Consider the following 15,073-nt stretch of genomic DNA (forward strand, 5'->3'; position numbering starts at 1 on the left):
AAATTATGACAACATTGTCATATCACCAAGATGAAACAATATCCTGCATCAAAGATCGCCAGGGAGATTTCCAGTAGTGGCATCAGCAAACTGGCAGAATATGTGTTCATATTTCCCCAGTCCAGCAAGACTGCTCTTGTCCATAGTAAAGATCACTGTGTGGCAGTCCTGATATTAAGTTCTATTCCATCTCAGCCACAGAGCAGGCCAGTAGACAAGCCCAGGAAGTTACCAATCAACTACATCTAGCAGAAAAAGAATGCCAGTCACTGAAGACAAGATTGAGACAACACTATCTTCAAACATGAAGTAAGAAAATAATATGACTTCAACTTTCCAGAACTCTGGGATATTATCAACCTGGAAATCCGTTGAGTGAAAGTTGCTGATATAAAAACTGCCCCACGGAAAACCTGTTCAAACCAAATTTTGGCAAAAATTTCCCCAGTCAATGAAAAGATATGAACATTCGAACATAGGAAGCATCTCAATTCAAAATAGGACCAGAAAACAGTCTGTCCACATGACATAGTACTTAAAATTTAAGGCTCAAGAACAAAGCAAGTATTGAAAATTGCAAGAGAAAGATACCAACTTACTTATAAAAGCAAACTCTTCAGAATTATATCAGATCTCCCAACAGAAATCCTAAAAGCCAGGCAAGCACAGAATGATATATTTCAACCCCTGAGTGATAACTGTGGGAAGTGTGGACTTGACAATTCAATAAACAATGTTGACAGCTTGAAACAGGAGGAAAAAAAAAAACAAACCCAAGATTAATATGGGCAGAATAAACTCTAGAGATAAGAACCACATCTTGCAGAATATTACAAAGGACGAACACCTCTCTAGCCAGAAGAAAAGGGAGTAATAAGGGTTCAAAGTGCGAAGGGTTAACCCAAAGGTATCAGGGATGGCAATAGAAAAGAACAATGGGGGCTGGAGAGATGGCTTAGCGGTTAAGCGCTTGCCTGTGAAGCCTAAGGATCCTGGTTCGAGGCTCAGTTTCCCAGGACCCACATAAGCCAGATGCACAAGGGGGCGCACGCATCTTGAGTTCGTTAGCAGCAGCTGGAGGCCCTGGCGCACCCATTCTGTATCTGTCTGCCTCCTTGCCTCTCTGTCTGTTGCTCTCAAATAAATAAATAAAAATAAACAAACAAACAGACAAAAAAAGAAGCCAGGGAGAAGTTTTCTCAGTTGGCCGGTGGGCAATTTGTATGAGTTCAAAGAGCACAGTTCAGAAGGGGATGCAAGTAAAGGACAGATGACAGAAGACGTGTGGAAGGGCAGGAGAGATGGCTTAGCGGTTAAGCACTTGCCTGTGAAGCCTAAGGACCCCGGTTCAAGGCTTGGTTCCCTAGGTCCCACGTTAGCCAGATGCACAAGGGGGCGCATGCGCCTGGAGTTCGTTTGCAGAGGCTGGAAGCCCTGGCGCGCCCATTCTCTCTCTCTCCCTCTACCTGTCTTTCTCTCTGTGTCTGTCGCTCTCAAATAAATAAATTAAAAATTAAAAAAAAAAAAAAGAAGACGTGTGGAAGAGTAAGACATGTTTAGCATCTTCTGAACAATTTGTTTAGGTGACTTGTTTCAGGCACTGGAAAACTTGCGTCTTCTCAAGCTGTTTGTGACCTTGTTCTGTGAACACTGAACATCAAGGCTATAAGGATCATGGTTATCTGTTCTGCCGCTGTCTCCTTGGAGCTTGGCCCAGTGTGTGGCACATACTATGAACATAAAACCCACTGCTAAGTAACTGAGTAAACTGTTTTTGTTGTTAACCTGTGCTCCCTTACTCAATTATCTAATTCATCTAGCAACCAGTCATGCATGTGTTTGGATGGGCTGTCAGGGACATCTGTAAGGACTGGAAGCTACTGAGTCAGACAGTGTGGGTTTGTGTCTTGGACAGGTATGCCCATGCTGGGTGACCTTGGCCGTGTTACTTCTTCTGTACTCAAGCTGGTCTGGGAAGTAGGGAAATAACACCCACTTGGGTGTGTGATAATGGCAGAGGAGAAACATGGGCTGGGCTCATGAAATTCTGGGAGGACATCATGTCAGGGGATCGGGAAAAGTATCAAGAGCTAGAGGCCAAGATTATATCATATGTGTGGGGCAGAGGGTCCAGATTAAAAAAAAAATTTTTTTTGTTACTTTTATTTATTTATTTGAGAGTGACAGACAGAGAAAGAGGGAGATTGAGAGAGAGAGAGAGAGAGAGAGAGGGAAAGAGAGAGAGAGAGAGAGACAGAGAGAAAATTTTCACAAACAAACGCCAAGTAAGTAGTGGGGGCAGTTTCAAGTTGCCCAAAATCTATGTAAATTTCCAGTGATGGGGTCTGGGACTGAAAAATAAAGAAATAATGATGGATAAATTCCATAAAAGAACTGTAAGCTTTTAATGCCAAGAAATTCAAAGCACCACAGCACAAGAACCTTGAGTAAAACTGCAATTCTACTTTATACAGGAGTGTAAACTTTGGGGAACTTGTTGGAAGAATTTTACTTATTTATGAGAGAGAGAGAGAGAGAGGATAAGTATGGGTGCACCAGGGCCTCCGGCTGCTGCAAACGAACTCCAGATGCACACAGGCACCACTATGTGCATTTGGCTTATGTGGGTCCTGGGGAATCGAACCTGGGTCTTTTGGTTTCGCAGGCAAGAGCCTTAACCACTATGCTGCCTCTCTGGCTGAATTTGTGGCGATATCCTACATCTCAGCATTTCCATTTCTTGATATGGGCCCAGTGGAAGAACATGTGCATATGTTACCACTGTACGCGTTACCAACACGAACCAGAGGTCACCAGTGAGCGACGCAGGGCAGAGGACGCCAGAGTGAGAAGGGATGAGCAGTATGCACAGCGTGGCCCAATCTCGTGAGCATGTTCCCGAGCAAAGAGGCAGACGTTGAATTCCTTCAGAAAGCAAGAATTACCTACAGGCCCGAATCATGGTTATTTTGCGCAGGAGAAAGGATAGACTTTGGAAGTGCACAAGGGGGGCGCTCAATGGGTCTAGCGCTGTGTTATCACATGATTGATGGCTGCGTGAATCTGATCGCTTAGCATTGACCAATCAAGTTGTGTAATTATGATCTGGGCAGTTTTCTACATGTGTACTTTAAAAGTGTGAAAATGAGAGAGGGGGGGGAGGGAGGGAGAGAGAGAGAGAGGGGGAGAGAGAGACGACGGGAGAGAAACATTTCAACACGTTTCCCAAATAATGTGAAAAGCCTTACAACCATTTTCAAGGAAAGAGAACAGAGACCCACTCCGCACCAAAAGCCCAGGCACTCATGAGCTCAGTGTGCTTCCTGAAATGGCTCTGATGCATCCCCTACTTGTTTCAACAGATCCCAGAGACACGAGATGCAGAGGCTGGATCACCAATGTTGAATCTTTCTGAGGGTTCTTGCTAAGAATCATTTTCGACCTCAGAAAATCCTTACATTGTGAACCATTTTCAAGTGACCTTAAAAAAAATATTTAATTTATTTGTGTGAGAGAGGCAGGTAGGTAGGTAGGTAGATAGACAGATAGGTAGATAGAATGAATGGGCGTGCCAGGGCCTCCAGCCACTGCACATGAACTCTAGACGCGTGTGCCACCTTGTACGCCTGGCTCATCTGAGCATCCGCACTGGGGGAGAGCCTTTCACCTGCACCACATGTGACAAGTCCTTCCTCCACAAAGCCAACCTGAAAGCTCGTGAGAGGATTCACACAGGCCAAAAAAAAAAAAAAAAAAAGAACCTATTAAAAAAAATCTTAGAAAATGCATGAAAGGGAACTCAATTTACTCGATGCCACTGTGCTGTTTTATTTTGATTGCCGATTTGTCAGGACCCAGGAAAGCAGCCTTGGCACATGCCCGTGAGGGATTACCTAGACTTAGTTAGCCTCTGAATATGTCTATGAGTCTATGAGGGATTATCTTCATTAGGTTTTTTTGGTGGTAAGCCCACATGAATGGTAGGCAGCACCATTCCCCGGGCTGGTAAAAAAGGGGAGAGCCGCCTGAGCCCCCGCCTTATCCTTCCTGACCGAGGTGACCCGCTGCTCTGAGCCCCGTCACCCCGCCTCCTCTGCTGTGATGGAGTCTCTCCTTTGACCCGTGAGCCAAATGTACACTTCCTTCCTTAGGTTTCTTCTTGTCAATATTTGGCCACCACAACAAGAAACCAACTAATGCAGATACCTTCAAACAATAAACACTATACTTAATGGTGAAGCAATATATATACATATACATATACATATACATATATATATATATGTATATATATATATATATATATATATATATATATATATATATATATATATATATATATATTTTAGGGAGGGTCTCACTCTAGCCCAGGCTGACCTGGAATTCACTACGTAGTCTCAGGGTGGCCTCAAACTCATGGCGATCCTGCTACCTCTGCCTCCCGAGTGCTGGGATTAAAAGCGTGCACCACCACGCCCAGCTTAGTAATTTCTTTTTTAAGATCAAGTTAGATGACGCTATATAGCCATTCCTATTCAGCATAAATTCTCCAGAGCTCTTTAGCTATGCACTAAACTCTTCAGTGTCCCCCCCCCCAAAAGAAAACACACCACACAGCCCACTTGAAGCATAATTTCATGAGGACTTATTCAGAGGATGGGCTACGTCAACAAAGAAGCGGGCAGGTGGGGTTACGCTGGACGATCTTAATGCTGGAAACAGGGCTGAAGTTTGTGTACACGAGAGAGGGAACTTGACTGGAGTTCAGAAGAAACAGTCATGTCAACTAAGATGCCCTGAGACAGCTTAAGACAGACCAGATGAAGGTGACCTCTTGAGAGAGAAGACCACAGGAACAAACTTGAACATATCTTTCTTTTCCCTCCTAGTCTTCCTCGAGGGTTCCCTACTGGCTTCATCCAGGGGCAAATCAGGGGGACAAGAGTCTGTTGATTTGGTCCCTATAGGTCACTCCTTTTGTTGGGTAAGAAGAGTGGACAATGGATATCGAAGGTTAGAGAGAAGATACACAATATAATATGACAAAGTAACAGAGAGGACAAAGGTTAGAAAGGTCAAAATAAAACTGTTACCATTTGTAAATGACATGACTATGTGGAAACATCCAAAGACTGAACAAATATAGCACTAGAATCAATGAATTGAGCTCAGTAAAGTTGCTGGATAGAAATTATCAAAAAATTGTATTTATTCATAGCAGCAGTTGAAAACTGAAAATTTAATGTTTTAAAATTACAGTAGCATCAAACTATTAAATGTATATGAATAAGACTATTAAAATAGATGTAAATGTTTATGCAAATAGTAAGTGTACAGAAAGAAGCAAAATGAGGCTTAAGTAACTGAGAAGGATCAAGTATCCTTATGTTTAAAGAAGAAATAAGTACTCTACCAGGTGTTCATTTATTCCAGTGCACCCTAATTAAAATAGTCTCATTTTGAAACAAGGATAATTTAAAAAAAACACATTAAATGATTCAAATAGAGAGCACTGTGGAAGCTATGGCCTTTTGCTGAAATTGCTTGATCACATATTGAATGTCTGCTTCCAAAAAAAAAAAAAAGGAAGAAAGAAACTTTCTCCCTCTACATACTCTATACAAAATCCATTCTAGGGCTGGAGAAATGGCTCAGCAGTTAAAGGGCTTGCTTGCAAAGTCTGCTGGCAGTGGGTTCGATTCTCCAATACCCATGTAAAGCCGGATGCACAAAGTGGCGCATGCATCTGGAGTTCATTTGCAGTGATAAGAGGCTCTGGAATGCTCATTCTTTCTCTCTTCTCCTACCTCAAATAAATATAAAATATTATTTTGAAAAAAAGAACTATTTAAAAACATCAATTTCAGATAGATTGCATTGTAAATGTGAAAGGTAACAAACAAGCAAAGCCAACCCTGCACTCTATGAAATGTACACGCGCATGCAACTAAATTTCTACAAAATAACACAGGAAACCATAGCATGTGGGGAAGACTTCTAATATATGACTTTGACAGAACTGATCATAAGAGAAAGATGATTACATTTGATTATATTAAAATGAGGAGGTGTCCATTTGCAGTGGCAAGAGGCCCTGGCACACCACACTCCTATCTTTTCCTTTCAAGTAAATAAATAAATTATATATATATATATATATATATATATATATATATATATATATTTTTTTTTTTTTTTAAAGAGAGATTTCAGAGCTAGAAGGGAGAGACAGAGAGTGGAAAGACAACTTGAAACAAACTTAGTTAAAAGGAACAAATCCAAAATGTATAGAAAACTATCAGCCAGTAAGAAGAAGATTAAACAACACAGTAGAAAAATAAGTATTTCCAAATGGTCCGTGAACAAAGGAAAAGATTTGCAAGTGCCTAGTAACTAGGCAAAGGCTGAAATAACGCTCTTCTTTCTGCTTGTTTCTCAACACGGCTAATGCTAAGAGCACTGACCACAGTAAGCACTGGTGAGGGTGTGGGATCCAGGCTGCTGGTGGGATTCCCATTGGCACGTTCGTTTTGGAAAACTCTCAAGTAACCATTTTAGATATTTTTTTGTTTATTTTTTGCTTATTTATTTGAGAGCAACACAGAGAGAAAGAGGCAGAGAGAGAGAAAGAATGGGCACTCCAGGGCCTCAGTCACTGCAAACGAACTCCAGACGTGTGCGCCCACTTGTGCATCTGGCTAACGTGGGTCCTGGGGAATTGAGCCTTGAACCAGGGTCCTTAGGCTTCACAGGCAAGCGCTTAACCGCTAAGCCATCTCTCCAGCCCTCAAGTAACCATTTTAAAGCTAAGTCAACTCAGGCCCCACAATCTAGAGATTACTCTTCAAGGTATGTGCTCAAGAGAAATGTCTCACTGAAAGTTAAACACACAAGAAGTCTCATAATAAAATTATTCATAAAGAATGGCTGTCAGAGTTACTACCCAATGTATACCATGTGACAATGAACCCGAAGTCCAGCTACACAAGATGGATGGTTCAATCTCACACACATACTTTTGAGCAAAAGAAACAAGATGTAAATGAGTGTCTACTGTATATAGGTCCTTTTATATAAAGTTCAAAGAGCTAACAAATCAAAAGTCAGTGTTTCATGATTCATATTCAACAGTAAAATTTTAAAGAAAAGTTATGGCTAGAATACCAATCCCTTTGTGGGGTAATAATGGAGAAAGGAAGGAGGGGGGGGGGGAACTGTGGTAATTTGAATGTTTGGCCCTGTTTACAGCCACACCACCCTGAACCCCAGGATTCAGTATCATCTGAATGTATGGCTCCATTGACTCACCTGTTTTATTAAAATTGAGCTTGATTGGCTGGAGAGATGGCTCAGCAGTTAAAGTGCTTGCCTGCAAAGCCTAACAACCTGAGTTTGACTTCCCAGTGCCACATAAAGCAAAATGTACAAAGTGGAATATGTGTCTGACGTTCATTTTTAGCAGCTAGAGACCTGGTGGTGCCCATTCTCTCTCCTCTCCCTCTTTCTCTGTGCTGGGTGTGGTGGAGTATGCCTTTAATTCCAACACTTGGGAGGCAGAGGTAGGGGAATTACTGTAAGTTCAAGGCCCTCCTGAGACTATATAGTGAATGCCAAGTGAGCCTGGGCTACGGTGAGACCCTACCTCAAAAACAAATTGAGCTTGCCCTTGAGTCCCTAGCCGGAAGATCCTTGCTATGGGGGGTATATCAATGGGAGTAGGTCTTGGAGTCCAGTCCTAAGGTGAGTATAGAGCAGTTTGGGGCTCTGGCTGTTCAAGTTTGGTGCTTGCTGGTATTGATGCTTGCTGGATATTTGGTGTTGTCTCTCTGCTTGGATCTGTGGAAGTGAGCCAGCTATTCGGCCATTGACAGTATGCCCCTGGAATTTGTAATCCTGAAATAAACCCTTTCCTCCTATAAGATGCTTCTGGTTGGATGTTTGTCCAGCAACGAGGCTCCTGACTGCAGCAGCAGCTTATGTGATCACGGAAACATTCTGATTTTGTTTTAATAAAAACTTGGATGTTAGCTACATGTTTAGCTAATTCACAATCATCTGCATGCTTTGCTTCATACAGCTTGCTGCTGACATGCTACGTTTTCTAATAACAGGAGTGAAATGGAGGCTCATGCCCTACTGTTCCATACCTGACGTAGCATAGAACTCAGGGGGTCCCGTGGCTGCTCATAGACTAGGTTTTCAGTGATCTGCTGAGAGAAAGCATATGGCATCACATTTTGGTGCAGAGAGTATGTTTTACAGTCAGTTTATTACTGATTGATCTTTTCCACTAACCTAATACATACCACTTCATTTTGAAAGCATTCATGTATATCTTACAAAGTAATGTCTTAATTTATTCCAGGCAAATTAAGATAAAATTTGGAGGAATAAAAATTTAGTAATAAGGCGGAGTGTGGTGGCACACGCCTTTAATTCTAGTACTCAGAAGTCAGAGGCAGGAGGATTATTGTGAGTTCAAGGCCACTCTGAGACTACATAGTGAATTCTAGGTCAGCCTGGGATAGAGCAAGATTCTACCTTGAAAATTAAAAAAAAAAAATAGTAGTAAGTAGCAATGGATGTTTTTATGTCATTTCCAAGATAACGGAATAGAGATAAGTTATGCTCATGTTATACGAGGAATTAAAAGCCAAGTAATTGTTTCAAAGCAGTCACAAGCCTAGCATCTGAGCGGTGGGCAATATCTATGCTCTTTCTTCCATACCCATATGCAAGTAAGGCTGACAAGCTTAGGTGTTTTCACTGGAAGTAAGCACTTCTAATTTTATACCCTTCTCACCACAGTGCACTTCATGTACGCATGGTCAAATACTACTACTAACATAAAACTAAATGTAGCTGGGGGCTGTTCACACTCTTAATCCCAGCACTCGGCAGGCTAAGGTGGGAGGGTCACAGTGAGCTCAAGGCCAGCCTGGGCTACAGAGTGAGTTCTAGATCAGTCTGGCTTAGCCTGGGCAACAAAAACAAAATAAAACCAACAGTGCTTACGGCAGGCAAACAAAAGTCACTATCTCCATACTAAATTATAGCTGGGATCATCTCTTGGAATTCTGTGTTGGTCAAGAAATATTACACATTGAATGAAGTTTCAACACTGTACCTTAAGATCAATGAAATTTAAGATTCAAGGACATAGAGGCAATTTTTTAAAATTAATTAATTTTTTGTTTATTTTTATTTATTTACTTGAGAGTGACAGACAGAGAAAGAGGGAGAGAGACAGAGAGACAGAGAGAGAAAAAGGGTGTGCCAAAACTTCCAGCCACTACAAACGAACTCCAGACGCATGCACCCTTATGCATCTGGCTTACATGGGTCCTGGGAAATTGAGCCTTGAACTGGGGTCCTTAGGCTTCATGGGCAAGCGCTTAACCACTAAGCCATCTCTCCAGGCCCATGGGGCAATTTTTAATCTGCATCTTTTTCCTTTGGAGGACTACGGACTACATGGTCATGAAAGTGGCCATAGTTTGAGGTAGTAGCCTTCCGTCTACAGAGCCTTTTTAAAATCTTTTCCCATTGCCAATAGTTTGTCATTCCCCAAAGGCAAAACATTATCAACTAAGTTCCCCCCCCCACCCCACCATCAACTCTTCTGCCAGCTCTATCATGTCCCTGAAGGGCTTAACATGTGATAGTGTCATCCTCTTGGCTTCATCATTCACTCATTTTGGAAAGTACAACTGAATGCACTCACGAACTTCTCTAGAAGATATTTCCCTATTTACCGCAGTGACCCTGGCCCTCTGAGAATGTTCCTAGTTAAAGGAAGGACTGAGCAGCTTACCTGGAATATCTGAAGGATGTTGTGTTCCTCCATGTACTTGAGCGCGACTTGGTAAGGATCTTCATACACGATAGAAGGGAACCTCTTCCTGTAAGTCAGACTGTATCTTTTCGAAGACATTCCTTCTTCGGCTTCAAAAATGTCATCCTGAAATTGAAATGTTTCCCAAAAAGTTTGATTTTTTTTTTTTTTTTTTTTTTTTTGGTGTTTTGAGGTAGGGTCTCACTCTAGCCCAGACTGACCTGAAATTCACTCTGTAGTCTCAGGGTGGCCTCGAACTCATGGCGATCTTCCTACTTCTGCGTCCCCAGTGCTGGGATTAAAGGCGTGCACCACCACGCCCGGCTCCCAAAAAGTTTTTTAATAAAACTGAAAGCCCTGGTGATTTTTGCTGTTCTCATCATCAGTGGAATCTAGACTGGATGGTGATGTACTTACCTTCTTGTTGCTGGACAAACACCTGACCAGAAGCAGCTTATGGGAGGGCAAGGTTTATTGCAGGCTTAGAGAGTCAAGGGGAAACACCATCAGTGGCAAAAGAAACTGGCTAACTTCCAGAGATTCCTAGCAGAGAGACACTATCAAACAGCCTGCAAGCACCAATGACCAAAGCTCAAAACTGCTCTCTACACACCCAGTAAGGCTAGGCTATAAGATCCATCCCCAGTGACGTACCTCTCTTCCCCGGCAAGGCTCTGCTTACTGGAAACTCATGCTGTAAGTTCAGTATTAAAAAGAAAAAACAACAAACAAACAAACAAACAAACAAAACAACACCTGAGTCTATGGGGTCACATTACCCCATTCCAGCCCTAGCCCTCCCCCCACCCCGTAGACTCATGACCATCTCACAATACAAATTGCATTCAGACCAACTTCAAAGGTCCCCATAGTTTTTGTCAACTTTAACATTGTTCAAAAGCTCTAAGTCACATCTGAGATTTAAGACTGTCTGTTAATTTTTGAGCCTCATGTAAATCAAACACCAGTTACATACTTGCCGTACGTAATGGCACAGAGTAAACATTTTCCCTTGTAAAAGTCGTGACAAGGAGAGACTGGACCAATGCAAATAATTACCAGCGGGTAACAGCAGGTAATGAAGCAGATGCAGGCCAACATCCATAACCAGCGATGAAAGGGTCTGGATTTCAATTCTGCCCCCTCCAGCTGGCAGCCATTCTATAGCCATGGCACAGTCAAAGCTTCCGGTTCATACTGCAAACCACGGTTCATCTTCATGATTCCATGTGGTGGCCTTAACTTGGTCTCCAGTACAGAGATTTCAACCCTGTTTCCTGTTCTTCATCTCAGCAGCAGCTCCTGGAACCAGCTTAACTCCATACGATGGGCTTACTTGGCTTCCAATACTGGGATCTGTACCCTGATTCATATGCCATATATCAGCAGTGGCTTCTGGAACTGTGTGCACTGCATGACCTGCTTCCCCGCATTTTTTTTTTTTTCATGCTTCCAAAACCAATACCAGGTAAGCAGATTATCCAAATTTGTAAACCCAGGAGGAAGGGGGGTCAGAATAAATCTTGACCTTGAAGAGCAGCGTACTGTTTCATCAGTCTTCCTTCAACCACCTCCTTTTCAAAGAATTTGTATTCTTACTCATTTAAGCTACTCACAGCTGACACTCAAGCATCATGTCCATTGTTTCAGTGCAAAGCCATTGGCCCACCCTTAGTGGTGGTAATCTGTTTAATAATTTCAGCTTCCTTAAGCTAACACCAGTCTCTGTGTCTGTAACTTTAAACTTGTTTGAATTTTTCCTGTGACAAACCAAACATTGTTTATATCTTCTGTTCTATGCCTTCTGCCAAGCACACCGGTCCGTTATCTTTAAAGTCAACCTTGATCAAACACTTTGGGTATGGGCAGCAGGACATAGCCAGCCTTTTCTTTCTTTCTTTCTTTTTTATTGGCCAATATCCAAGTTCCAACAAGGTTCTCTCCTGTACCTTTAACAATTCATAAGCCACATCTTTATAGTCCACAATTCTCTCTGCACTTAGCATTCTCAAACTCTCACCAGAATCGTTTATTAAGTTCTCCCGACAATGCTGCAAAGCTTTTCCAATCCAAAGTACCAAATCCTTCCAATTCCTCCAGCACACAAAGGAACAAAACACACATGGACAGATTTATCACAGAAACAGCCTCTCTTCTCTGTACCAAATCTACTATTGCGCTTACCTTCTCACTGCTGGAGAAACATCTGACCACAAGCAACTCATGGGAGGAAAGGGTTGATTTCAGGCTTACGGAGTCAAGGGGAAACACCCACCATGGTGGAAGAAGACGACTAATTTCCATGGTTGCATAGCGGAGAGTCACCACCAAACAGGCCACAAGCACCAATGCCCAGAGCATGAAGCTGCTCTCTACACACCTGGTAGAGCTGGGCTGCAAAGCCCACTCCTAGTGATATGCCTCTCTTCCCCCACAGGGCTCTGCCTATGGAAGATGAAAGTTGTAAGCTCAGTCTTACCAAAACACCTGAGTCAATGGGGCCCATACATTCATATCACCATCAATGGGCTCTTAACACCAGGATGTGGGGGTAAGGTATATTTTCTTTTTAATTTTATTTATTTGCGAGAGAGAGAGAGAGAGAGAGGCAGATAGAGAGAAAGAGAGAATGGGTGCACCAGGGCCTTTTAGCAACTGAAAACTCCAGATGCATGCACCCCCTTGTGCATCTGGCTTACACGGGTCCTGGGGAATTGAATCGGGGTCCTTAGGGTTCACAGGCAAACACCTTAACTGCTAAGCCATTTCACCAGCCCAAGATTTGTTTTTTTATGTGTTTTGAATGCATGCATGTATATGGGTATACAGAGTGTGTGTGTACACGTGCATGTAGAAGCCAGAGGCTGAAACTGGGTGTCTTATCTTTATCACCCTCCACCTTATTTTACTGAGGCAAGGTCTCCCATTGAATCTAGAGCTCAACAATTCAGCAAGTCTAGCCAGCTCAGATTGCCCCAGGGAGCCCACTGTTTCTGTCTGTCTCCTGAGTATAGGTATTATAGGCAAGCAATGCCACGTCCACCATTTATGTGGGTGTTAGGGATCCAAACTCAGATCCTCATGCTTGCACAGCAAACAGTTTTACTGCCTGAGCCATCTCCCCAACCCCGATATATGTATTTGTGAGTGGTTACAGGTCATCCTCTGGCAATGTGAAGCACCTCATGACTTGAGAGGTACCTGAGATATCACTCCTTTCCTTTGAACACTGTCTCCTTCACAGTGATCGCCAGTCAAGTCTTTGGTAGAAACCTAGAGGGGGGAGCCTTGCCTTTGTAGAAAACTAGAGGAGGAAATGACTTAGTGTCATAGAGTTAGTAGCAGAACCAGGCCTTGAAAGCCTGGTTTTACTAAACCCTAGTTCACTGACCCTTCCTAAACAGCCTGAGGTAGAAGAGAAGGCTACACAGGCATTATTTTACAATCTTCTTGAAACCATGGGTTGCATGCAAGATGACATGTGGGCTTATTTCTTCTTGTCTTTTATTTATTTATTTATTTATTTATTTATTTATTTATTTATTTATTTATTTATTTGAGAGCGACAGACACAGAGAGAAAGACAGATAGAAGGAGAGAGAGAGAGAATGGGCGCGCCAGGGCTTCCAGCCTCTGCAAACGAACTCCAGATGCGTGCACCCCCTTGTGCATCTGCCTAACGTAGGACCTGGGGAACCGAGCCTCGAACCGGGGTCCTTAGGCTTCACAGGCAAGTGCTCAACCGCTAAGCCATCTCTCCAGCCCTCTTCTTGTCTTTGATCCTACTGCTACCCCTCACAGGTCCCAACTTGGCTTCCAACCCCCCTTCCAGGTAGCTATCAGATTTCCCTTTCACCTACAGGAATGATTTCTGGGACGTGGATTTTTTCCATGCTGGAGGTATAGTACACTTTGGTTGAGATAGTGGGCAATTTTTCATAAGAAGGTCGTTCCTTTGCTTGGACATTATTGGTGGGTTTGATATCACCTGTGTTGTAGAGTTGGATAGTGGGTGAACTTTCAGTTTCCTGTGCTGAAAGCTTGGGTTTGAGGTCTGTTTGGCTATCAGAAAATGTGCAAGGCTCTATTCTGTCATCATCTCCTATGTCGTCCTTTCTGTCGGGAATAAGTCGATCTTCAGCCTGGCGAAGGGTTTTGTAGTATGATCGGAAGTCCTTTTGGTCAATCTCTCTGCTTCCTAAGAGGTGAGCCTGATTTTCATCCTCATGGTCATAGATCCTGTCCTGGTACGTAGCTTGCTCTTCACTCTGTTGAGAAGTCCCTTGGTCAGACAGGACAGGAAGTTTGTTGTCAGTCTGACTGGCTATCTTTTCAGCTGGGGTGGGTGCGCCTTGATCAATTTGCCCAGAGCCTCTTCCATCAGATGGTACCTCATCTATCTTCCCAGAAGAGATTGTCTCAGTTAGGCTGGGCAACTGGAAGTCAGGGGACTCAGAAGTTCTTCTGTCCACCTGGCCAGATGATCGGCGGTCTGTTTGCTGAGAAGTTCTTCTGTCCACCTGGCCAGATGATCGGCGGTCTCTTTGCTGAGAAGTTCTCCTGTCTACAAGGCCAGATGATCGGCGGTCTGTTTGCTGAGAAGTTCTCCTGTCCACCTGGCCAGACAATCTGTGGTTGACATTCTGAGAGGCTCTTCTCTCATCTGGGCTGGACAAGTTTTGTTCAGTCTCTTCATAAATTATCTGGTCTGTCTGTCCGTGCCCTGAACTGTCCGCTTGGCTGGACATGTTGTTGTCAGTCTGCTCAGATGATTGTAGATCAGCCTGGTCATATGTTTCCGGCACGGCGTGTTCAGGTATTTTGGGATCATCTTCACTAACTGTGAAGGCTTCATCCTGGCCAGACTCATTTTGATCGGATTGGCCAGCTATTCTGTCACTAGCCTGATCATCCTCTTCTTCCTGCTTCTCCTGCTTGTCATTTTCCCGTTTATGAATTTGATCAGCAGGTGGGGAGGAGACTGTATTTTCAGCTTCCAAGGAGCCGGCTGCAGCCTCTTCGACAGGCTCGTCCATCCTCTGCCCAGCCCCTGTCTGGCAGCGGTTGCCAGGTGGTGCTGGGTGGGGTTGGGTTTGGTTGTCTAGGCATCCTTTCAGGAGTTCAAGATTCTGATGGGCTTTGTTCTACCTCTGTGAAGGTTCAGGTGGCTAGCTGCCAGCTTGGTAACAGCCACTATGAGGAGAAGGACCACATAGGTGTTGATTCTGCTGTGGGAGC

The 15,073-nt window shown here is 43.3% G+C and overlaps 1 protein-coding gene across 1 annotated transcript in view; it reads right to left on the reverse strand.

Annotated features, from left to right (window-relative positions):
* The window catches only part of Tex55 (testis expressed 55), a 32,338-nt gene extending 17,467 nt beyond the window's left edge, over window positions 1-14,871 (reverse strand). Inside the window, exons 1-4 of the mRNA XM_045148418.1 lie at window positions 13,696-14,871; window positions 9,815-9,961; window positions 8,148-8,210; window positions 2,805-2,925 (exon numbers count right to left, since the gene is read on the reverse strand). Coding sequence (XP_045004353.1) covers window positions 2,805-2,925; window positions 8,148-8,210; window positions 9,815-9,961; window positions 13,696-14,871 — 1,507 coding nt within the window. The remainder of the gene's footprint in view (window positions 1-2,804; window positions 2,926-8,147; window positions 8,211-9,814; window positions 9,962-13,695) is intronic.
* Between the last annotated feature and the right edge of the window lie 202 nt (window positions 14,872-15,073).

The sequence above is a fragment of the Jaculus jaculus genome, chromosome 4, assembly GCF_020740685.1.
Source record: "Jaculus jaculus isolate mJacJac1 chromosome 4, mJacJac1.mat.Y.cur, whole genome shotgun sequence".
Taxonomy (NCBI): Eukaryota; Metazoa; Chordata; class Mammalia; order Rodentia; family Dipodidae; genus Jaculus; species Jaculus jaculus.